The 26,632-nt window shown below is 42.3% G+C and overlaps 1 protein-coding gene across 2 annotated transcripts in view; it reads left to right on the plus strand.

Moving 5' to 3' along the window:
- camkmt (calmodulin-lysine N-methyltransferase) overlaps positions 1–26,632 on the plus strand; it is a 332,097-nt gene that overhangs the window by 197,616 nt on the left and 107,849 nt on the right. Inside the window, exons 4-6 of one of the 2 annotated variants that reach the window (XM_033025515.1) lie at positions 11,094–11,154; positions 14,380–14,434; positions 20,529–20,592. In XM_033025515.1, the coding sequence (XP_032881406.1) occupies positions 11,094–11,154; positions 14,380–14,434; positions 20,529–20,592 (180 nt within the window). Of the gene's footprint in view, positions 1–11,093; positions 11,155–14,364; positions 14,435–20,528; positions 20,593–26,632 lie in introns of both variants that reach the window. The other variant, XM_033025516.1, reaches the window with a different exon arrangement.

Genomic DNA, 26,632 nt, shown 5'->3' on the forward strand with positions numbered 1-26,632 from the left:
TTCAGTGCTACAGGCGCAAAACGGAGAGTAGGAAAGACAGAAGAAGCCTGGGTAGGATTGCTAAGAAGGAGCAAGAACGATTTGAGTACAGAGAAAGGACAGCAATGTTTGAAGAGGCTCTGAAATGGCCTAGATTTATAAATGGCCTCAGTGAGGAGGAATTCTAGAGAAATTGTGGGCGACATGGGAGACACGGTGGCCCAATGGTAGAGTTGCTGCCTTACAGCGCCAGGGACCCGGCTTTAATCCCGACTATGGGTACTGTCTGTACAGTTTTACGTTCTCCCCATGACCGGCGTGGGTTTTCTCTGGGTGCTCCAGTTTTCTCTCACACAAATGTAGGTTAATTGGCTTTGGTAAAAATTGTAAATTGTCCCTAGTTTGCGTAGGATAGTACTGGTGTACTTAGGACAGGTTGGCGTGGACTCAGTGGGTCAAAGGGCCTGTTTCTATACTGTATCTCTAAACTATACTAAACTAAGACACAGTAGCGCAGCTAAATCACAGCACCTGGGACATAAATCAAATCTTGACCTCCTATGCTGTCTGTGTGGAGTTTGCATGTTGTCCCTGTGACTGCAGGGGTTTCCTCTAGATATGATAGTGGCATTTAAGAAGCTTTTAGGTAGGTGCATGGGAATGCAGGGGATGGAGGGATGTGGATCCTGTGCTGGCAGACAAAATTAGTTTATATAGGCATCACGTTCGGCACAGACATTTTGGGCTGAAGAACCTGTTCATGAGCTGAATTTTTATATGTTCTGAGTGGCATACCTTATTATAGACATTGGAAATTGAGAACAGGTAAGAATTAATCAGAAATCATTATAACAATAAATTAAAACGGTTAGAGCATTATAATAAAAAGTTTGAATATTTAAGCGCAGGAGATTTAAGGCGAAGGGGGAAAGAATTAATAGGAATCTGAGGAATAATTTTTCACACAAAGGGTGATGGGGGTAGGGAACAAGCTGCCGGAGGAGGTAGTTGAGGCAGGGCCTGTTGCAACGTTTAAGAAATAATTAGACAGATGCATGTATAGGACATGTTTAGAGGGATATGGGCCAAACGCAGGCGGGTGGGACCAGTGTAGATGGGATGTTGGTCGGTGTGGGCAAGTTGGGCTGTAGAGCCTGTTTCCATACTCTGTGACACTATTTAAAGTGTAGGATGGAGAATTTCGGCTGGATGTGTGGGTAATACGAGAGCCTTGAATGCGTTTGTCGTAGATGATACTGATTGTATCTCCACCAACTCTAGGCACGCTAGAGGCAGGAAACTTGTTCCCGACGTTGGGGAGTCCAGAACCAGGGGCCACAGTTTAAGAATAAGGGGTAAGCCATTTAGAACGGAGATGAGAAAACACTTTTTCTCACAGAGAGTTGCGAGTCTGTGGAATTCTCTGCCTCAGAGGGCGGTGGAGGCCGGTTCTCTGGATACTTTCAAGAGAGAGCTAGATAGGGCTCTTAAAGATAGAGGAGTCAGGGGATATGGGGAGAAGGCAGGAACGGGGTACTGATTGGGGATGATCAGCCATGATCACATTGAATGACGGTGCTGGCTCGAAGGGCCAAATGGCCAACTCCTGCACCTATTGTCTATTATCTGTGGAAACCCAACAGGGAATTCTAGTTTGCAACATCTAGCCAATCCTGTACAGATACTTCTGTCCACCCAAGGATCAGCACAGTCCAATGATCGCCTTATCCTATTATAGCCTAAGTGTGATTGATTGGCTTTCAACAAACCTGCAACTCCACAGTTTTAGGTTTATTTTCACAGCTTTCCACTAAATTTTAAGTGGGATTTGGTGATACTTTTGCCAAGTGAAGGTGATATTTGCTCGTCTGTGATTTGCAAAGAACTATCCCAAACGTTTATCCCAAACAACCCAGCCATGTGAAAATTGAATTCTCTAATTTGAAGTAACTTTGTCTCATACTCCCCTCCCTACCCCCCTCCCTCCTTGGCCCCTTCCTCCTCCCCAGACGTTTTACTAGTTCCACGTTTCTCCATATTGTTTCTCTTGCGATCACACCTATTTAGCCAACATTGGACCTACTATTCACCTTCCTGCCTGAGGTCATTTGTGGCTGGCCCTGATTGGTCTAACTTTTTTCTCGTCTCCCATTCTTCACCTGCCCCCCCTCTCCCCACCACTTGCTTTCATTCTAAAGAAGGGTCCCAACCCAAAACGTCACCCATCCTTTTTCTCCAGAGATGCTGCCTGACCCACTGAGTTACTCCAGCATTTTGTGTCTCTTTCCTAAAATGTTGCTTTTTATTTAGAAGTTCAGTGCATATCATTCTATGTATTGCACATCTGAAAATGGAAAAAGGCAATAATTTTCAAGTGTTCATAGTGCTGATGGTGATTTCATATCCTTAGGTTAGGAACAGCTGCAGAAAAGGGATATGAACTATTCTAAGGTAAAAATGGTCAATTGAGGAAGTACCCTTCTCACTGGGATGATAGCGGATCTGGCTGGGCCCATTCTGGATGGGTCAAAATTGAAAGTAGTAGCTGTTGGAAATCGAAGCTGGAGTTAGAATGTATAAATCATCTGATTCAGACAGGATGCATCCTAGGTTGCTGAAGGGAGGGAGGGAGGAAATTGCAGAGGCCTTGATCATATTCATCAAAACGTCTGTAAATTTAGGAGCACTGCCTGTGGACTGGAAAATTGGAAAAGGTACACTGTTCTTCAAAGACGGTTAAAGAGATAAAGTGTGTAGGAAGGAACTGCAGGTGCTGGTTTACACCGAAGATAGACACAAAATGCTGGAGTAACTCAGCGGGACAGGCAGCATCTCTGGATAGAACGAAAGGGTGAAGTTTCGGGTCGAGCCCTTCTTCAGGTAAAGTCCCAGTAACTACAGACTAGGCAGTGGGGAAAATTCTGAATGCAATCAGGAACAAAATGACCAATTAAGTGGATGTTTAAAAAAAACCCAGGATTGACTTGATTAAATCAAATTGTGTCTAACTTGATAGAATCATTTTGCTGAGAGAGTTGATGAGAGCAACACAGTCGATGTACAATGTCTTCTTCTTGCGTATGGTGTGCACAGCCTAAAGTTGTAGGACAATCTATTCAATTTGATCTTATTTGATTGTGCACACCCGGTTGATTGCATTCTTCGAAACAGGGCGGACCACGTGAAGGTTGCAATCTCCCACCCCGATGTAAAATGTGTAGGCTCTCAAAAGGAATTTTATAAGATGCTATATGATATGCTTGTCCTTGGGGTTGAAGGCCATGTAGTGAAAGTGAAGAATGCTTTTAAATTCAACAAATTTCCAAATGTATAGATGGGGAAATAAAGGTTAAAGAATTGTGAGCCAATGAAGACAATTGTAATGAACTTCAAGATGTTAAAGACAGACATGGAATGGGCATTTGTTGGCAGATGAAATTTAAATGCTGAATGATGTGAAATGTTAAATTTTAGCCAGAAAAATCATACACAAACTGGCTTGCGCAATTCTAATTGGTTTACACAGACATCTGGGGTACATGGTCATAATTTGTTGAAAATTATGGGGCAGGTTGAGAAAGTGGTTATTAAAACACATTGGATTCTCGTGTTTATAAATTGAGGCATAGATTATTACAGAAAGGAAGTCATGATGAAGATTCATAAAACACTAGTTTGGGTACCTAAGAAGGATTGTGTCCAATTCTGGGTGTCATTCTAGGAAAAGTATGAAGTCTTCAGAGAGGGTACAGCAGAGATTTACAAAAGTTAGGGGACTGTGGATGGATAGGAGAAACTGTTTTTCTCATTGATATAAAAGAGGTTGCAAGAGGAAGGATGGAAAACTTGAAAGGATGCAAAAAAGATTTGAGGATGTTGCCAGGTTCAGAAGGTTGAGTTATAAGGGAGGCTGGATAGTATGAATCTTTTCTCCCTGGAGCTTAGGAGATGGGGGAGTAACCTTATAGCGATATATACAATCATAAGAGGATTAGATCAGGTGAATTATCTATTTTTCTCATCGTGGTGGAGTCTAAAACTAGAGAGCAGAGATTTTAGATGAGGGGTGAAAGATTTAACAGGGACTTGAGGGGCAATCTTTCCTCATAGAGGGTGGTGGGTATATGGATCAAGCTGTCAGGGGAAGCTATGGAGGCAGACACATTTATAATGTTTAAATTACATTTGTACAGGTAAGTAGGTAGAAAAGGGCTAGAGTGTTATGGACCTGTCCCACGTAGGTGACTTTTTAGGCGACTGCAGGAGACTATGCAGTCGCCACATGCTCGCGGATGTTTGCCGGGGAGCCGCCTTCATGGTCGTGAGGAGTTCCCACATTCTGGGAACTAATCGCGGCCTCATTATGGTTGCCGAGAATTTTTCAACATGTTGAAAAATTAGCGGCGACTAGAATGAAGCCGTCATGGAGAGTAGCGAGAATTCTCGAGCCGTAGGTGGGTCGCAAGGAGGTCCTAGTGGGTTGCCAGGAAGTCGAAGGTTCTCTTAGATTCTCGTAGGTTGTAGCTGGTGCTGACCGGTGAATTTCATTGGCTCATTGGGATAAAAAAACGTAAGCAGTAATTTTCAGAACCAAGGATAACCGACCGGTAATGTTAAATGTCCGCTGAGCTTCACAGCCGTGTATCTCTGACTTCTTAAAATTTGCTGGCTTCTTAAAAGTTGTCTCCATTCCTTCTCCCCTCCTCCCTCTCCCCCCACCCCACTTTTAAAGGACTCACTGTACACTGTGTTAGCCGTCTTAATTACAGCGCCAACCTTCCTGTTCATCGTGGTGTGTGTCTGTATCGCCTTGGCTTTGCACCGTGTGAATTTCAGACAGTGCTCCCCCTGCTTGCCCTGGCCCCCGCCTTTGCGATGTGTTTGTGTGTGTGTTCCACTCTGACAGTCGCCGTTCCAGTTCCTGGTTTTTCAGGCGACTGCCAGCAACTTGATAGTCGTCGGCAGTCCGCTGAAAAATCGCTTAAGTGGAACAGGCCCATTATAGGTAATATAAACACAGGCAAATGGGACTACCTCAGGTAATCATCTTGGTTGGTATGGATGAGTTGTTACAAAAGGACTGTTTCTATGGACTGTTCTCTCTCTAACTCCATGACATTGGAGACCCTTCGTCAGAACTAGAAAAACATTTCCCTTTCCAAGTTCCGACCAAGGGTCTAAGACCTGGAACTTTAACTCTGATTCTCCCTCACAGATAATGTCTGACCTGCAGTGTTTCCTGAAATTTCTGTTTTATTTCAGATTTCCAACACCTGCTGTTCTTTGTCTGTCAATTTTCATTCTCAAAATGTATGTGCATTGCATGCATGGTAGGGGCTACACCTGCCCACTTACAACATGTTAGATTGATGGCCAACTTCTCATGTATACATGGGTTTGTTGCCATAGTAACCACTCTCCTCCCCTTAGTACTCGAACTCCTCCCCTGTATATTTCCTGTATTTTCTATTCTTATTTTGTATTTTCACCAATCCTTTATCGGATAGAAACAATACATGTGCTTTGTTAGATAATGACAACGAATACCAAGTTATGATTAGGATAAGAAATATTGGCTAATGAATATCTTTTGGGATGAAACTGATAATGGTACCAAAAATGATTTTATTCTAATGTTATGAAAATCTCGTTCTTCGTCCCAAATTACCGCAAAGTGTAGGTAGATTGAAATTTGATCGTTTGGAGTTGTTCCTTTATGTATTAGTGGGTCTGAAATGCAGGAGGTTTAAAAATTATCTGAGTTGTTATCTAATGCATGGTCATCCAAAATGCATTCAGATGGATCTGAGGTGAGAGAGTGTTAAAATGCTGACTACATTCACAAACCAGTTTTGTTTCTTTCCAAAAATTGTCTTTTTGTTAAATCTGATGGAGGAACTCAGCGGGTCAGGCAGCATCTGTAAAAGGAATGGACAAATAACGTTTCAGATTGGCATCCTTCTTCAGTTTGAAGAAGGGTTCCGATCCAAACATCATCTGTTCATTCTCTCCACAGGTGCTGCCTGACCCACAGAGTTCATCCAGCCCTATGTGTTTTGCTCAAGGTTCCAGCATCTGCAGTTCCTTGTGTCTCCCTTCTATTAAATCTGTTTGTTCCACAGTGAAGTCCATATTTCATATGTTAACAATGACAATAATAAGTTAGCACCCTTAAGGTGCTATAAAAATGCAGTTTGGGGAGTGGGGCAGGGGGCAGGGGGCAGGGGGAGGGCAAAACGAGTCGGATAATTATATGTATTTGCTGTTTGTATGGATTTTCAATAGAGGGAAATATGCTAAGTAAGCTGCCTCTATGACCTGATAAATAAAAATGAAGAGTTTCATAGAAAATAGTTAGCGGTTAATAATAAATTATTTACTACCAGCAATGAATGATTGTCAAGGGGAAGCATTACAATGATTAGAATAATTTCTGAAACAAAGGATGTTGGCTGTGATTGTTGGAGGTACATTATTTTCTTGAGTAGAACCGGTGTCAAGGGTTAAGGGGAGAAGGCAGGAAAATTGGATTAGGAGGCAGAGATCAGCCATAATTGAATGGCAGAGTGGACTCAATGGGCCGAATGGCCTAATACCACTCCTATAACTTGTGAACTAGTGAATTATCCAAGTTCCAGGGCATCATTGTAGGAGTTCCTTCAGTGCCTTGCCTTGGACCCAACTATCTTCAGCTGCTTCATCAATGTCTTCCCATCCATCATAAAGATGTTCACTGCTGATTGCACAAGGTTCAATTCCACTTGCAGCTCCTTAGCAAAATAAATAATTCATGCATGTATACTGCAAGACCTTGAAAACACAAGTCAACATCCATGCCATAAAAGTGTGGGGCATTGACAATCACAGCAAGAGAGAGTTTAGCCACCTTCTCTGATATTCATTTCCATCGACAAGATCTGGAGTCACTATTGATTCTATTTGACCTGCCACATATATTTTATAGCTATAAGGGTAGGCCAGGGGCTGGGTGACCTGCAAAGAGCAACTCATCCCCTGAAACCTCAAAGCTTTTCCACCATCTACATGCCTCAAATCGGATGATGTTGGAATACCCTCCCATTACCTGGATGAAAGTGCACCAAGAAGCGTAAAGTGGGGCTACCCAGGACAAAGCTGCCCCTTGAGTTTGTACTCCATTAATAATTCTATTCATTATTCTACACATTGATTCTGTCCTCTACTGGCACACCATAACAGCAATGTGCATCGTTTATAAAATGCACAATAGTTACTCATTAAATTTACTCTCACAGCAGCTCCCAAACATAAAGTCAGAGAATCGGACAGCATGGAAACAGCCCCTTAGGCCCAACTCAACCATGCCAATCTACGCTAGTCCCACTTGCCCACGTTTGGCCCATATTTCTAAAACTTTCGTATCTGCATACCCGGCCAAGTGTCTTTTAGGGACAGCACGGTGGTGCAGAGGTAGATTTGCTGCCTTACAGCGCCAGAGACCCAGGTTCGATCCTGACTATGGGTGCTGTCTGTATGGAGTTTGTGTGTTCTCCCTGTGACCTGCATGGGTTTTCTCCGAGATCTTTGGTTTCCTCCCACACTCCAAAGATGTACAAGTTTGTAGGGTGGCTTGGTAAAATCCCTAGTGTGTGTGGGATAACGTTAATGTGTGGGGATCGCTGGTTGGCACGGACCCGGAGGGCCGAAGGGCCTGTTTCCGCGCTGTATCTCTAAAGCTGAAACCAAAAACTAAAACTAAATGTTGTATTGTACCTGGCTCAACTACTTTGTTTGGCAGCTTCTTGCATTTACCCACCACCCTCTGTGCAAAAACGTTACCCCTCCGGTACCTATTAAATCTTGATCCTCTCATCTTAAACCTATGCCCTCTGGATTTTGATTCCCCTTCCCTGGGTAAAGGTTTCTGTGCTGTCTACCGCCAAGACATACAAATGCATGGGAACACCACCTCCAGCAGGCTACCCTCCAAGTTGCACACACCATCCTGACTAGAAACTATCTTTTCAGTCCTTCATCCTCAGTGGCTCTGGGTCCTGGAGCTCTCTATCTCTCCTGTGAGACGTCCTTCACCAGAACGACTGAGGCACGAGTAACTGATAGCTGTTGTTGTGCATTTTATAAATGATACACACTGCAATTATGGTGCGCGGATAGAATGAATGCTTAGAATAATTGATGGAGTACTAAGTAAAGGGGCTGATTTGTCCTGGGTGGGGTCACTCTACATGAAATTTGTTGGAGCAATTTCACCCAGGCAAGAGAAGAGTATTCCAACATCCTCCTGATTTGCGGAATGTAGTTTAATGTATTAGTTAAGAGATACAATGCGGAAACAGGCCCTTCGGCCCACCGAGTTTGTGCCGACCATGATTCCCGCACACTAACACTATGCAACACGCACACTATGGACAATTTACAATTATACCAAGCCAATTAACCTACAAACCTGTACAGCTATCTAGTATGGTAGGAAGCCGGAGCACCCAGAGAAAATCCACGCAGGTGACGGGGAGAATATACAAACACCATATAGACAGCGCCTATAGTCATGATCGAACCCGGGTCTCTGGCACTGTACCGATGGTGGAAAAGCTTTGAGGAGTCAGGAGGCGAGTTGCTCTCTGCTGGATACTCAACCCCTTGCCTACCCTTGTAGCTATTAAATATATGTGGCACGTCCGATAGTCAGTAGTTAGGGTGTTTCCCTTAATCAGCAGAATTCCGGCCCTTGTATGCTTGATATAATTGGGAAAATAACCACATTTTGTCATTTTTAAAACACTGTCCATGTATATGTTCAGGTTAAATCTTGTGGAATATTCCACCATTTGTAGGAGGATCTCTATTACTTCTGGTACTTCACATAACATTGTTTTCCAATATTATACAAGGGCATTTGCTGCAGCTTTTATATTTTTAATCGTGTTTTTGGCACTTGATTTTCAATTGTGTTCTTTCATTGGTAGTACTGACCAGCATGGTACTTTGTCCCCACCTCTTTATTCTCTTTATTTTGACATGCATGTGATTATGAATGGGCTGGAGCTAATAAGATCAATTTAATTAAGAGTTCAGATGTCCACCCAAATTATGAGCATGAAGTTGAAATAGTTATTATTTGTTAATTGAGCAGTGAGATTAAACTATGGCATTTTGCTTGCTCCTTGGCACTGGTAATCTTTTTAATTGTACACATTGCGGTCTTATTAACACTGAAATAATGTGAACAATAATTCAAAGTGGTGGAGAATAATGTGGTCACATAATTCATATTGAATCTTCCCAGAAATGATATTATTGTACAGACTTTAATGGAAAATACGCTAAGATTCTGATTTATGTTATAGTTTAGCATCAAATTCTCTGCACATATATTGAAGGAAAATTGGAAACAGCAGTGCAATGTGCAGATTTGTGTCGGTGAGAAGGCAGTCATGTTAAACAATCATTTTGCAGGTTTTCACATCTGCCTGGGGAGCTGATTTCAATATGTTTAAACACTTGGACTGGAAGCAGTGGTAATGTCGTTGTAAATTTAGGTCTGTACCTGTAACTAAAATGGAGCAGGAGAACTCAGACTTGGTAACCTGAGGTTAAGTGTTGTCCTATCAAAGAAAGCTCTTTTTAAAAATAAATGAACCTGTCCCGCAAAATCAAAGATCTAAATACTCATTCGAACTTGACACTAACTGTGGCAATTCACTTTAATTCTCCAACTGATTTACTGCCCAGTATATTCACAAGCTTCATTATTTGTAATGCATCTTATTCCAACTAAATTCAGGAAGAATGTTCTTGTTAATCCCAGCTTGTTTCAAGATGCCAGCTGTAGATAATGAACCATTTACATACTTAACAAACAAATCATAACATTCAATTATTTTATGTTTTTGCTGTTTTCCACATCAAAGCTTCAAAATTATTTATTTCTTCAGAAGAAATAGCAAAAGGAAGCCTTTTTTTTTCCTAACAGTGAGATTCAACTCACCATAGACAACTGACAGGGCCTGATAAGATGGTTTATTGTTGAATATTCATCTATTTATTTTCTTTGGTGCTGATTCATTGAATTTCTAGGCAGGAAACGATTGAATTGTTTTATTGTTTGCAGCCTTGAATTATACTTTTGGTGAAACACCAATACAATTGCACACGTAAAATGCAATTTTTTTCTGTCACCAAAGTTCTAACAGATTTATTGCGCAATCATGAAATAAGGTATCTGGTTCAACCAAAAATTCTGAGCCGAGGTTTCCTTCTTTCTTCCCAGCTACTGGTGAATTGATGTAATTGATATTGGTGTGTTCCCCCACACATAAATCTGAAGGCTTTGCACTATTTTACCAATTAATCAATGGTCTGGATTAGGGACAAGCTATGGTAAATGAAGAAACAAGGAACTGCAGATGCTGGTTTATCACAGAAAGACACAAAATACTGGAGTAACTCAGTGGGACAGGCAAATGGAGAGCATAGAGAGGTGATGTTTCAGTTCAGGGCCTGGTCTGAAGGTTTGAAGGTTTGAAAAAGGGTCCCAACCTGAAATGTCACCTATCCATGTTCTCCAGGAATGCTGCCTGACTTTTTTTTTGTTTTTTAAAAATTAAATCAAAAATATTTATTCAAATATTAAAATAGTATTTACAATACAATAAAACAAAACACCACCATAATACAAGACGAACAAATATGCTAAGCAACTGCTAAACAACTATATTGCAATCCTTGTCCAGGATACATTCAACCCCCCTCGGTGCCCAGCGGTCGCGGAACTCCCTCAGGGTGCCCGTAGACAGGGCGTATTCCCTTTCTATCCACACCCGGGCATGGACGTATCCCCGGAAAAGGGGCAGGCAGCCGGCTCGGGTAGAGCCCTCCACCGTCTGGCGCCTTGACTCGCGGATGGCCAGCTTGGCCAGGCCCAGGAGCAACCCAACCAGGACATCTTCAGCCCACTGCCTGACTCATTGAGTCAGTCCAGGACTTTGTGTCTTTCCTATGGTAATTGCAGATTAGAAAATACAATATTGTGCTTTAAGATTTTTTTCCCCCTCTAAGGATTTCATGTTCTTGTTGTCCATTAGCTAACAGTACATGCTCTCATTTTATTCCAGGTATCTGGCCTTCAGAAGAGGTGTTGGCTTATTACTGTATTAAACACAGTGAAATATTTCGGTAGGTAGAAATAGTTGTCTACTAAAATACCAATTTGACTCCCGTTTACTTTGTATGAGCTCATGTACATTGTTCAAAGTGAATTACACGTTCTTTACATGGATGTTGCAGATTTGCTTGGAGGTACACGATTGCCACTGTACTCACCCCTTTTCAGTGAAATATGCCAAAATCTTTTCATCTTTGACCCACACCACCCTGGCCATGTTTTCTTTTCACTCCTGCCATCACGAGGAATGTATAGAAGTTTGAAAGCTGGCATCCAGGTTCAGGAACAGCTTATTCCCAACAACCATCAACATCTTAAACATTGCAAACACCAACTAAACTATGGTTGCACCAGGAACTTCGAGCTTATGTTTTGCATTGACATTAGGGTTTTTTTTTAATTTGTTAAACTGTTTTTGTTTATTGTGTTATCCATGAGTACTGTGTTTACAAACCTATTTTGCTGCTGCAAATAAGAATTTCATTGTTCTGTTTCCGGTACATATGACATATGGCAATTAATCTCTCCTTCTCCCTCTGTCTCCCTCTCTCTCTCTCTCTCCCTCCCTCTCTCTCTCGTATAAGTCAGGCAAGAGAGAGGCTGCACAGACAGCAGCGCACGCACATGCACCCAGATATCTATGCGCAGACACAATGAAGAGAGATGTAATGAAACCATCCAGCATGGACATGCACTGACAGCACCGCCTACATGTAGCGCACAGGTAGACAGCAGCCCACACTCGTGTAGATAACTGCGCACAGACATTAGCGAAAGAGATGGGAGGTACGGTGGCACAAGAGTAGAATTGCTACCTTAATGTGCCAGTGACTCGACTTCGATCCTGATTACGGGTGCTGTCTGAATGGAGTTTTACGTTCTCCCCATGACCGCGTGGGCTTTCTCCGGGTGTTCTGATTTCCCTCCCACACTCCAAAAATGTACAGGTTTGTAGGTTAATTGGCTTTGGTAAAAATTGTAAATTGTCCCTAGTGTGTAGGATAGTGCTAGTATATGGGGTAAACACTGGTTGGCGTTGGCTCGGTGGGCTGTAGGGCCTGGCTCTGTGCTGTATGTCTAAAGTCTAAAGATGTAGTGAAGTGATCCAGTAAACTATCTTTAATTAAAACATTGGCAATTATTCAGTTTTAAATTGGTATAGTATTTTAATAGTTTACTTTAATACATGCAAAATGTAGTTATTTTTACTTTGTGTTTGGAAAGGATATTTGTGAGTGATAAGATAACGTTACTAATTGTGTCATGCCTGATATTAGAAAGTGGATATAGTGCGAGTTTTCATTTCAAATGGTGCTCTTTTATGGATTTTGACTTGACAGCTAAATAATCCCACATTAGACACTCTCTCTTTCACAATTGAACTGATTTCAATTAAAATGTAACATTTTGAGTAATCGAGTAATAGTAGAAGTTGCCAGGCCCTTTTTGACGAAGTGAATCCTTTTTGGGCTTTTTGTTGCAAAAGACGATTGCTTGATTGGATAAAATAGACAAGTCAGTTTTTAAATTTGTCTTCTTGAAAAAGAAGTGTGCACATTGCAGTCACTTACTGTCACTTCAGGCCCTTTAATAAGTACGGATATGGTTTGTTCAAATCCTTACAAGATTTCTGTATGTCTGCCGTTTTTTTGTATATTGACATTTTACATTTTCTGATATGGTCATTAAATATGTAAAATATTTTTGCCTATGCATTTCCTTTATTTTAGCTTTATTCTAACTCAATATTCTTACTCCTCTTGCAAGAGCTTATATCAAATATGTTTGCTGTATCAAGTAGCAAAGATATTTAATACAGGCTCCTATAGGAGCAAAATTGGCAATTGTACCTTCTAGTACGAACTTCAGTTAGGAAGGCCCCTAAGTTTTACCTCAGTAACATACTGGGTTAGATGATCTTGCTGGATTTCCATTCCCAAGTGGAGGGAAAAAATGTGTCTTCCAATTTCTTGAACTTGAGAGACCTTGACTGGAAGATGCTTGTGGATGGCATATGATGAGTATAATAATGGGATCAGGATAAGATATGTTCGAGAAAACTTACTCAGTGTCAAGGATCATGGATAAACACTGACAATTTGGTTGAAGTACAGAAAAAGTGACAATATGTAGGACATATATGTGAGACCATAATGCACCAAGATTACGATTAAATGCATGTTGGGGTGAAGAAAAGGAACAGTTTTTTAACTTTTTCTGTATCTTTCTAGTTATAAAAACTACAAATAATTAAATATCTGTGGTCCAGCTGTTCCCCCCACCCCCTCGACAATGCTGAGCAAAGGTCCCGACCCGAAACATAGCCTATCCATGTTCTCCAGAGATGCTGTCTGACCTGCTGAGTTACACCAGCACTCTGTGTCTTCTTTTGTAAACTAGCAGCTGCAGTTTCGTGTTTCGACATTCTTCCAAATTTAAAAAATATTGATTTATAAACTGACATCGATTGAAACTATCCAAGAAATAGGTTTGAGAGTGTTTAATAAATCCAAATGAATTAGCCAACAGTTATTTACTTAGATTCTGCACAGATCTAATGGTTTGAGCTATGCACTTCAATTCAACACATCCTAACCTGCACAGTTGGAATAAGTAAATCCTTTCAATTAGCTTTCCAAGATGATCACATAAGATAGAAGTAAAAGCAGTTATCAAATTAACACATATAAAAAGAACACTTATCTGGATCATTTTCTTTCCAGACTTCTTAGATTTTCTGCACTTTGCTGAACCACTGAATCTATTTGCTTTGGCATTCTTTAATTACAGTCGTTAATTATTGTGTTGCACAAGTATTTGGCTGAAAGAAACATTCCGACTCCTTCTGTCCCTCTTTTGTTTGACATTTCCTCGCTGATTCACTGCATCATCGCAGGAGGCACAATCAGGAGACAGAGCCTCTTGGGGGAAAAAAGGAACCTTTTCAGATTTGCAGCACAGCAGTGTTAGTGTTGCAGTGAACACTAATGAGAACCCCCACCGCTTAACGTGCCACACATTATTTTTTATATAATTATTTTTAAAAAGCAATCGACATGTGGTGGCCCAGTGAAGCAGCAAGACTTCTGCCTTTCATAGCTTTGTAACTTCCTGCTTGTTGATGTGTCTCTGCAGAGGTTGAATTGTGCTGTAATGTATATCCTTACAAAATCATGTTACCTAATTTGCAACTGGTTCTATAATTTCCTTTTATTTAAAAGTTATTTGTTCTGCAGAGGCCTTGCAGTTTGTGAACTAGGGGGCGGAATGACATGCTTGGCTGGTCTTATGGTAGGTGTGCTCGATTCTCTTCTTCCTCCGCACTCCCCCCCTCCCCCCCCCCCCCCCCCCGCCCCACCTCACCCCACCCCCACCCCCACCCTTCCATTCAGAAGCGAATAAAGAAAGGAGAGGAAAAATGTGTTGTGAAGATTCTAACTGCTGGGTTGTAGGACTGTCATCTGCATCAGTTGAGTTCAAGCGGTAACGTCTTGAGAGACCTTCTGGATTGACTTGCCTTTGTGCCGTATTGATTTTGACCATTGCTTTAGATGAACAGTAACATTTTGTCGTGGAGAACTCAATATCCCTTTATTGTGACATTGCAGGCCCCAAGAAGAACTACTTTTTTATCGCATTTCATCTGACAATATATTTTGTCCCAAATACAAAAAAAGAATCATCAAGAAAAAAAATCACGGAGCAGTATAATGTTATACTCACTGTTTTGCTGTATTGTTCTATCAACAAATATGATCCAGACTTCCTCTAATTAAATTCTTTTAACGTAAAATAACCATTCTGAAGTTGTCAGTCCTGCTTTTCTTAAGCTCTGAGTTATTTGTTGAGCAGATATTATGTCCCACTGCCTTTGCATAAAAAAATAAAACTCTCTCCAACTATAAAGAATATTGTTGCCCTGACTGATACTCAATGCACTTGTCTTGCTCATGTAAAATATGGCCAGGTGATTGAGAAATATGGGAATATGTCACGCACTTATTCCATTTCTCTATCTCTTGCTCACCCTCACCAATTCACACTCTCTCATTCCCTCTCACACTCCCTTACTCCCTCTTGCTGCCCCTCACTCCCTGTCATTAGTGCCCTCCCTCTCTCTCAATGACTCGTACTCTCATTCAATAGCTCCCTCAAGCTGCTTCACTCCCATTCCCATACTGTCTTACATGCATTAGCATCACAGAAATGGGGCCTTTGGCCCTCCACCTCATACATTGACCTGTGGCCCATTTACGTTAATTCCCTTTGCCCACATTTGGTCTGTATCCTCCGTGCCTTCTTATTGAAATGCTGTGTAAATGTAGTTTAAATGTAGAGATTGTGTCTGACCTCCACATCCTCTGTTACCGAGTTCCAATATCAGCAACACCCTTAGCCAAAACATATTTTCCCCTCAAATGCCCTTTAAAAAACTTTTATTTCACTTTATATCTGCTCCCACCTGTCTCTGATACCCTCTCCCTCCTGGGGGAAAAAAAGATTCTGGCCATTTTCCCTATATAGGTTTATACGCATCTATCGGACCACCCCCTTGGACTCCGTCGCTGCAGAGAAACAGACCCAGCCTTTCAAATCTCTCCCCATAAGTTAACGTCCTTTAATCCAGGCAACATCATCGTGAATCTCTGCCCTCTCCAGAGAAACCACATCCTTCCTATAATGTGGTGGTCAGAACAGCGCACAGTACACTCTGAGGCCTAACCAGTGTATTGTAAATCAAAGGTAGACACAAAATGCTGGAGTAACACAGCGGGACAGGCAGAATCTCTGGAGAGAAGGAATGGGCGACGTTTCAGGTCGAGACCCTTCTTCAGACTGATGTCAGGAGAGGGGGCGGGACAAAGATAGAATGTAGTCAGAGACAGTAAGACTAGTGAGAGAACTGAGAAGGGGAAGGGGATGGAGTGAGAAAGCATGGGCTATCTGAAGTTAGAGAAGTCAATGTTCATACAGCTGGGGTGTATGAGATGCTGTTCCTCCAATTTGCGCTGGCCCTCACTCTGACAATGGAGGAGGCTATTGCCAGAAAGGTCAGATTGGGAATGGGAAGGGGAGTTGAAGTGCAGAGCCACCACGAGATCAGGTTGTTAAGATGGACTGAGTGGAGATGTTCAACGAAACGATCGCCGAGCCTGTGCTTGGTCTCGCCGATGTAGAGAAGTTGACACCTGGAACAGCGGATACAGTAGATGAGGGTGGAGGAGGTGCAGGTGAACTTCTGCCTTACCTGGAAAGACTGGATGGAGTCGATGAGGAAAGTAAAGGGACAGGTGTTCTGTTCCTACTTCCTACAGTTGTAGGGGAAAGTACCTGGGGAGCGGGTGGTTTAGGAGGGAAGGGACGAGTTGACCAGGGAGTTTCAGAGGGAACGGACTCTGCGGAAAGCATAAAGGAGTGGAGGTGGGAAGATGTGGCCAGTAGTGGGATCCCGTTGGAGGTGGCGAAAATGTTGGAGGATTATAGGCTGTATGCGATGGCTGATGGGGTGGAAGGTGAGGACAAGGGTTTCATTACTCTAGGCATGGAATATAAGTGTTGAGCTTTACATTAGAATGGCTTCTTCACCACCTTATAGACCAGTGTTGCCACTTTCAAGGAATTATAGACGTAAACAAATGACCTTTTCTTTATCTACATTCCTTTGTGTTATATGTACAGTATGTAACATACAGTATCCCTGTTTCACCTTGAAAATGCAACACCTCATACTTATCCGGATTAAATTCCATCAACCAACTCTCTGTCCAACTCTCCAACTGATCTATATCCTGATTTAGACTTGGACAACCTTTATAGGACAAGCAATTATTTAATCATCTGTAAATTTACCGATTGTTTCTCCTCGATTCACATTCTGGTCATTAATATACCTAACAAATAGTAAAGGTCCTAGCACCAATGCCTGCAATACACCACTGGTCACAGACTTCCCATCAGAAAAGCATCCTTATAAAAATTACCCTCTACCTGCTATCACCAAACCAACATGCTAATCGTAGATCCCATGTGCATTCCTCTTCTAGATATGCCTACCCTTGTCAATTAAAATCCATGTAGACAATGTCTACTACTCCTGCTCTCTGTTAGCTTCTCAAAAAAAACTCCCTTTCCTTGTACAAAGCCCTGACCAATCCTATTCCTTAGACATTTCTCCAATAGTTCCTCTACCGCTGACATGAGATTTACAAGCATTTAGCCACCTGGCTTATCCCTACTGCCCTTTTTTGTGAAATAAAAGAACAACATTAGCTGTTCACCAGTTTTCTGGTACCTTGTCTGTGGTTAACAAAGGTGCAAAATTCTCCATCATGTGCCCAGCTACTTCTACCTTGTTTCCCATAGCAACCTAGGATAGGCCCATCCCTGGTGTTTTATCAACCCTTATGCATCCCATGACATCTCATATCTCCACCTGCTTAATACTGACCTGCTCCAGATTAAACATGCATCCCTTGCGATGTAAAGCGCCTTGAGTATTCTAGAAAGGCGCTATATAAATCCCATCCATTATTATTATTATTATTATTATCCCTTCCTGAACTCACTATCTCCTTCATGAATATAGTCTGTCTCCTTTGTGAATATAGATGAGAATATAGATTAGGAGTATTCAGTTAGGACCCTTCTGTCCTGGGCCTCCTCCACTGTGTGAGGCCACACACAAATTGGAGGAACAGCACATATTTCGCTTGGGTGGCTTACAATCCAGGGGTATGAACATTGATTTCTCTAATTTCAGGTCCCTCTCCCTCCCCCCTCCCTCACCTCAGTCTTCCACTGGTCGCATCTATGTATCCATCTTGTTATCGTACCTTCCCTAGCCAACAGTGGGCCATTATAGACACCACCCCCTTCCTGAGGTCATCTGTTGCCAGCCCTCATTGGTTCTGGTCTTTTCTCGCCTCCAGTTAATTTTACCCCCCCCCCCCCACCTCAACTTTCAGTCTAAAGAAGGGTTCTGATCCAAAAAGTCACCTATTATTTTTCTCCGAAAATGCTGTCTGAACCGCTGAGTTACTCCAGCATTTTGTGTCTATCCTCATCTACATCTCCTTGGTCGCTAATAGGGTCCACTCTTTCCCTGACTACCCACATGTTCCTGATATACTGAAAAAATGTTTCATGATCCTCCTAAATCTTGCAACCAAAATGGCTGCTTTTTGCTCTTCTTTCTTAAGTTCTCGTCTACAATGTTCCTCATGACACTACCTCTTACTTGCCTAAACCTGCCATATATTTCCAGATCAAGTCCAATATCTTTTGTCATCCAAAGTCTCAAATTGTACAATTTTTGCCTTTCATCCTGATGCTGATTCTGATCACTTTTAAAAAAGAATTTCACTTGTCAGTGCATTTTACTTTCATTCTGCCTCTCATTACTACCTGCTCCCAGTCATCTTTCGCCAGGTCCTCACTTGCGCTGTTGAAATCAGCCTTCCCTCTTCATTTCAACTCCTTAACTTGAAGACCAATGTTATCCCTTTCCATAACTGCCTTGAAACTTGCAGAATTAAGATTGCTGTTCACAAAATATTTCCCCACCTACATTTCCACCACCGCCCCAGTTTTACTTCGTCTTAGGTCGAGCATGGCCCCTTTTCTACTCAAGCAAAACACAAAGTGCGGGAGGAACTTAGCAGGTCGGGTGGCATCTAGGAAGGGAATGATCAAGCGAGATTTTAGGTTGGGGGCCCTTCAGATTCGGTTGGGGTTGAGAATCTGTTCCGACTAGCCTTCTCTACACTTATCTCATAAACCTCTCTTGGAACCATTTAACAAATTCCATCCCATCTAAGTCCCTTGCACTAAGGCAAACCCAGTCAATATTTGGAAAATTAATATCCCCATTACTATAACCCTATATTCTTGCACTATTCTACACATTTCTTGCATATCTGTTCCTTTAATTTCCACTGTTAATGTGAAGGTCTATAGTCTAACCCCAGCAAAGTGATGGCCCCTCTTTCATGCCCAAGTGATACCTGTGGGGTCTCATTCAACAATCACCCTAGGATATCCTCTCAAAGTGGTGCCATTATGTCCTCCCTAATAAGCAGTGCAACTCTTCATTTTTAATCCTCCTCTGTCATGCCTGAAACTTCTATATCCAGAACATTAAGCTGCCAGTCCTGCCCTTCACTCCACCTTGTTTCAGTGACTGCAATAACATCATAATTCCAAATACTGGTCCATGCTCAAATCTCATCTGACTTACCTGTGAGACTTCTTGTATATATAGTTGAGTTTGCCAGACCCTCCCATGCTCTCTAATCTGCCTCCGTCTGCTCTGCCCACTGAACTTTATCTATGTTTGAGGTAAGCTACTGTACTTCCCACACCAATTCCAAATTAGTTTACATCCTCCTAAGTAACATGAGCAGACCCCCCTGCAAGGATATTGGTCATCCTCCACTTTAGGTACAACCCATTACGCTTGGCCTAGAAGTTATCCCAATGCTCTAAGTCTTTAAAGCCCTCGCTCCTGTACTAACTCTTTAGCTTTAAGTTCATCTATCTTATTTTTCAATTTCTACCCACTAGCACATGACACAGGCATTGCAGAGGCCTTGCTTTTTTAACCTGCTGCCTTACTCCCTAAACTCACTCTGAAGGGTCTCATCCTCATTCTACCCATGTTGACAGTTGCAGTGTACGCTACATCACTGGCTGTTCTGCCTCCCCCTACAGAATGTTCTCATGCTGCTTTGTTTTATTCCATTGGTCCCTCACTCACATTCTTACACTCCCATGCTCGCATTTATTTGCTCACGTTTATTTATTTGCTCACGTTTATTCCCTCGTGTTTGGTTGCTTGCATTTATCTGGTCGCATTTATATTCTTGCAGTCCTGCAAGCTCTTGCTTTCTTTCGCACATTCTCGCTATCAAGTGTACTCTCACTCACACTTTCACTCACATTCTTTTGCTCTCGCACACGTGCCTGTACGTACATGAATGTACACAGTACCCTTACAAAGCCATCAACCTCCAATGCAAAGTTATGTGAAGGACATCAGGCGGACAGACAGAGGCAGGCTGAAAGGCAGAGTGACAGCCTAGTATGATGGCTGTAGTAGATAAACAGAAGCCTGCAAATGAAAGCCTCTCAGAATACCATCATCCACTGTCACAATCCAATTACTGAACAGAATGATAGCAAGATAGAGGCTCCCGCAAATGGAATGATAAAAGTATTGACTGATTTGATTGAATGATTAAAATAATGCAGACATAAAATGAAAAAAGATTGAAGATTGTTACTAAGAAATAGGTGAAGAAGCATGATACTGAAGGCTTGTCAGTTCTGTCTTCACTTCTACACAAGACAAGCATATTTGCTCATCGTTCAATGCTTTTTTTTGCAGGTTGCTATTTCTGCAGATGTCAAAGAAGTTCTATTAACTGATGGGAATGAAAAAGCAATCAGAAGTATCCTTATTCATGCCTCTCATTTGAAAACAAAAGTTTTTTTTATTGCTTATAAATTACTAAAGTTGTACTGTATTGCTTTTCAACTTAAGATCAACAGTGTAAGACCTGATGAATTTTTGGAGCTCACGAAGTTAAAAGGGAAATCCATAAATACAGGAAATTAAAAATTATAAATGAAATCTCTTGTAAATTACATTTGTCACACCCAAAGAAGTGGCTCATTTTCCTCTTCAGGTATTATTTGATGCTCTCTGCATCTCCCATCAGTTGTGTTCTTCTTTCAGGTATTATTGTCATTCATCTCCATTTAGCCAAGAATAAACCTGATTCATCTTATGTCGAATACGTTGAGTCACGGATGCTTTTGATGGTAAAGGAGCACAACCTGAAAACGGGAATCTTTCATTCATCTCTCTAAAGGGCCTGTCCCACTTTCGCGACCTAATTCACAACCTTTTTTATTCGCGGACATTTTTCATCAGGCTAGAAAAAACGCCACAACCTACTTGATGCCACAAGTACCTACGATTAGCATCACAGACTGCTATGACCTACCTACGACCTCCTAAGACCTACCTACGACCTACCTACGACCTCCTACGACCTCGAGATGACCATGCTGCGAGTATGAATCAAGGGCAAACTCGGCAGAGGTCGTGAATTAGGTCGTGAAAGTGGGACAGGCCCTTAAGCTAGAAACTTTCCATAAACTGTTTACTCCAAACTTCAAGCAACAAATTTCATTGCACCCTGGTGTGTATGACAATAAACTAACGTTGGTCTCAGACAATTACAATTCACTGGGAGACTTAGCTCAGTGCCTCTTCTGGGAATCTTCCTCAGTCTTTCAACCCTGTCTGGGATTGACAGTACTGTGGCCTCACTTCATTTGCCTTCCTCTTATCGCATGGCAAGTTTCCAGTAGGATTTCTTCCATCATGTTGCATCTCCCTTCAAAGTCTCGTTGCTTTTCAGCCATGCTTCCATTCATCATTCCAACTCTGTGAGAATTATTTCATTATTAATGTATAATTGGTTTCCAGCTTTTAATTGTTCAGTTCTCTTTATTTGAAATACATTAAACAGGAAAATCCTTTGGTATACAGAAAATACAGGCCACATTTCTACCCACATTCCCCAAACCAGCAGCCAGAGACAACTTCACTTGTGGTAGCTGTGGGAGGGTCTGCCTGTCAAGGCCAGGCCTAATCAGCCACAGCAGGAAATACAATCATGGATAAAACATTTCCCTCTCCAAACAGAACTACATCAAAGCCGTATCATCATCTCTCGCAGATGGACGGATGCCAACAAGAAAGATTTCTACTACTCATGTCCAACATCCACTTCCTTTCCGTAAAACTACTCAGGGGTTTCTAAAAGATGTTATCTTAATGCAAGTTGCTATTACCAAGGTAGCATGGCTGGTAGAGCTGCTGCCTCACAGCACCAGAGATCGATTCGATCCTGAACTCAGGTGCTCTCTGTGTTGAGCATACATGTCCTCCCTGTGACTGTGCGGGTTTCCTCCAGGTGCTCTGGTTTCTGCCCACATCCCCAAAGACGTGTAGGTTAATTGTCAAATTGCCCCTAGTATGTAAGGAGTGGATGAGAAAATTTGGGTGAATAAGTGATCAGTGGTCAGCATGGACTTGGTGAGCAGATAGGTCCATTTCCTTGCTGTATCTCTAAAACTAAACTAAACTAAATGAATTGATTGCCAAAAGTGCTGGAGTAACTAAGTGGGTCAGGCAGCATCCATGGAGAACAGGGACTCTGTCTGATTAATTGTTTGTCCATTTGTCAAATATGGATCCAGTGATCACACAGCACCACAAGATATGGGTGAGAAACACCTAATCAGACAAAGATGTAGAAGACATAAAATGCTGGTGTAACTTAGTGGGTCATACAGCATTTCAGGAGAACAAGGAGAGGCGACTTTTCATGTCGGGGGCATTCCTCAAGTCCCGACCTGAAACATCACCTATCTACGTTCCTTTGAAATGCTGCCTGACCCACTGAGTTACTCCATCACTTTCTATCTTCCTTTGTAAACCAGCATCTGAAATTCCTTGTTTCTACAGACAAAGATGTAGCCAAGCAACCCAAGACCTGAAATTAGGATGTCAAATGTGCACTTCAATCTCACACACAGCTTGTTCTTCAGTATGAATAAGCTCAGAATTTATCATTACATTGGAATGAAATCGACCAAATGAAAATAAACTCTTTTGTTTTCTAAAATGATAAGAATTAAGTGGAACCAAATGGATATTTGGGAACAGTATAAAATAATGACTTAATTATTAATTAGCATAATTCAATAATTCCTGCTTTTAATTGTTCACAATTTATAGAAAATGCATTAAACAGCAAAATCTTTACAAAAATTAACTTTGATTTGTTTCCTTGTAAAAATTTGGAACTTTGGCCCATTTTAAAGCATTACATTTCTCGGGAAAAATAGGATGTCTGTGATGGTGGTATACTTTTTCTCATAATAATTTGATATGGAATTATTCTAACGGTCAACCAATCAATCAATCAATCAATATTTATTACATGTCATTTAAACCTCAGTGAGGCTCAAACGAAACTCCGTTTCCACAGCCATACAAACAAAGACAATATCCTACAGACATACGCACAATTCAATTTACAAAAACATCCATGGATGGAAGGCAAAGTCTTTTCTCTCCCCTGTTTTCCATTTCTCTCCCGATGTCCAAGCCCCAGGCGGGCGATGATAAGTCCCACGGCCATTTTAGGCCGCGTGGGGCGATGTACGGCCCCGCTCCCGGTCTAAATGTCACAAAGTTGGAGCCCCCGGCGGGCGCTGGAATGTCCCACGGCCATGAAGCCGCGCCGGGCGATGTATGGCCCCGCTCCGGGTCGTTCCAACCCCGCGATACGGGCTAGAGAAGTTGCGTTGCGGGAGCTCCGGAAAGCGGTCTCTCCCCCCGGACCCGCGAGCTCCCGATGTCCCGACAGTCCACCGGACCTGCGGCTGCAGCTGGAGCCTCCGAGCTACGTGGTCGGGCCGCAGCAGCGAGTCACCACCGCTCCCCACGCTCCGAGGCCAGCCAGCCCCACGATGGTAAGTCCGCAGCTCCGCAGGCTCCGTGACTGGAGCCCCCAGGTCGTTCAGGCTGGAGGCCGCTCCCCGGTGCTAGGCCCCAACGACAATGGAGACCCGACAGGAAAAGAGACTTTAAAAAGTTTCCCCCTCCGCCCCCCACATATACACAGTTAAAAAAAACTATTAAAAAACAGTGGATAGGGCTGTTATGGGGTAAAAGGAGCAAATGAATAATATTAATATAATATCAAGGGGGGTAGTTAGCGTGTGTGCGGGAGGGTAGTTAGTGTGTGTGACGCTGCATGCCGCCCCCCCCGCAACCGCATGTTGGGGGAACAGACCCAATGGATCTGCACTTGGTCTAATATCTATTAAAACTGTGTGGGTGGGCGTGTGTCATTTTGCCTTTGAAATGTATTTCCTCGAAAACCAGATGCCAAAACGGGGAAATTTTTACATATTTCAGTAGAGATTTTCCTTGTGATTTTAGAAATCCACTCTTCTGTACATTTAGTACATTATTTTCCTGACTTTTTTATTAAAATTGTTGACCAATCTGACCTTTATTTTAAATCTGACCGCTGCCCAGCTGCTGCCGTTACAATAACAGTGACATTTTTAAATCGTCTGGTAGAAATTTTCCTTGTGATTTCAAAAATCCAATCCTCTATAAATTTGGTCAATTATTTCCCGAGATATTTACTAAAATTTATCACCAAACTGACATTTAAAAAAAATATTAAGGTTGCCCAGCTGCTGACCTCACAATGCCTTTGCACCTGGCCCAACTGCCTCCTGACCCCACACGGCCCCGCCCCCCTCCTGCACCCCCCCCCCCCCAGCCTGCCAGGTTGTTTATTCCATTGTTTTTCATTGAATTGATTATTTCTCACTTAACATCACTAATTCTTAACATTAACTTTTAATTTTTTTAAAATAAATTTGCTGTCTTCATTGACAGCTTAGATCGGACCCACTGTGTGTGTGTGGGGGTGGGGTGGTTAGTGTGTGTGTGCGTGGGGGGGGGGGGGGGGAGGTAAGTGTGCATGTGATGCGACAGGCTCCTCCCCTGAATTCCTTAGAGCTGCTGACAGCTTTCTTGCATGAGACGCACACGCTTCATTTCCAGAACATTCTGAACGCTTGACGCGCGGTTGCATTTCCCTCTCTCTGTCTCTCCCCCTCTCTCTGTCTCCCCCCAGCCCCCCCCCCCTCCCCCGCAACCACACATTAGAGGAACAGACCCAACGGGTCTGCATTTGGTCTAGTTTAAATCTTTATTGTCTTGATATTATCATCAATTCTCCCCAGATTCTACCACTCACCTACACACAAGGGGCAATTTACAGTGGTCAACTAATCTGCAAACCCGCACGTCTATGGGATGTGGGGGGAAACCGGACCACCCAGAGGAAACCCCAGATGTCTTAGGGTCAACATACAAGCTCCATACCGACAGCACCAAAAGTCAGGATCAAACACAGGTCTGGCACTGTGAACAATAAAATTATGTGTTTATCCCTATAAGATAGCATGTTGATGTTACCGATCCGGATACAAGTGATCAAATGCTATGATATATTCCACAACAATTCTAAACCTGCATATATTTGAGCTCGCAACAATTGAGCCTGTATGGTAGGTTATGGATATAGTGTACTGCAGCTATGTGTGCCACTGATATGGAGAGTGTATGTTCAGACCAATAGATGGCACGTGCATATAGAGGATACTTGTTCTGAAGAAGTTTTTGTCTGAAGACGGGTTTCAACCCAAAACGTCACTCACCCTTTTCACAGCACCTCGGTACATGTGGCAAAAAACTACACTGAATTCTCCAGAGATGCTTCCTTATCCGATACTTTTTCTTGGATGGATAATCAAGAATCTGTCAATCTCCACCTTAAAAATATCCATTGACTTGGCCTGTACAGCCTTCTGTGGCAACGAATTACCATGCTCTGACTGAATAAATTCCTTCCCATCTCCTTTCTAAAGTTCCGTCCTTTTATTCTGAGGCTGTGGCCTCTGGTCTTAGACTCTCTCACTAGTGGAAACATCCTCTCCATGTCCACTCTATCCATGACTTTCATGAAGAAAATGTTCAGCTTTTGCAACATTCAGGCATGGCCTGATTTATTGTAAGAGTAGCAAATGGAGCTGAATGTTACAAGCACCCCCACCTCTGACATAATGGAGAATGCATCGCTGACAGAGCAAGTGATGATGGCTTAGCCTAAGGCGGACTCTTGAGGAACTCCTGCCTTTGGTTTGAATTGATTAGCCTCCAGCAGTCACAATGTAAAATCTTCAGAGTCTCGTTCTATCTCTGGATTCAGCTGTTCAAAAAATGTTTCGAAGTAAGTTGTTCTGCAAAATTTTAACAGAATATTATTGAACTGATTATTGTTGAGCATGACATAAAAAACAATGTGACCATCTTTTCACTGTAAATTTTCCATCTGTACATCTATTCTGCACATCAGTCTATTTTCAGACACTTGTCGGTTATGCTGCAACTTTGGAAACAGAGTCAATGTTACAGATGTTACTGGACACCACCTCCAGTTTAAATTCCATTTGGAATATTTTGGAGGACCAGGAAACCAAGAACTAAGCCCTTGATACATTGACTTTGTTCCTCTTTCCGCAGGTGTTGCCTGACCTGCCGAGTGTTTTCAGCATCTTCTGTTTTTATTTTGTAGTCCAATCATCTGCAGTTCTTTTTTTTAAACGTTCTGAGTATTTAACTATTTTTTGTGCTTGTTTTGGTCATCCCTTCCTCGTGCCCCTTTATGTGATGCCAGTTACATTGCAGAAGGCTCATTCAATTTTACTTCGGAGTCACATGAGTGACTACGTGAAGAACCCCGCCACGACGCATGCGTGTCATATCGCTTCACGCTTGCGAAACGACAGGCGGGGTGGAACGTTCCCCCGCAGCGGTAAGTTTGA

The sequence above is a fragment of the Amblyraja radiata genome, chromosome 8, assembly GCF_010909765.2.
Source record: "Amblyraja radiata isolate CabotCenter1 chromosome 8, sAmbRad1.1.pri, whole genome shotgun sequence".
Classification (NCBI taxonomy): Eukaryota; Metazoa; Chordata; class Chondrichthyes; order Rajiformes; family Rajidae; genus Amblyraja; species Amblyraja radiata.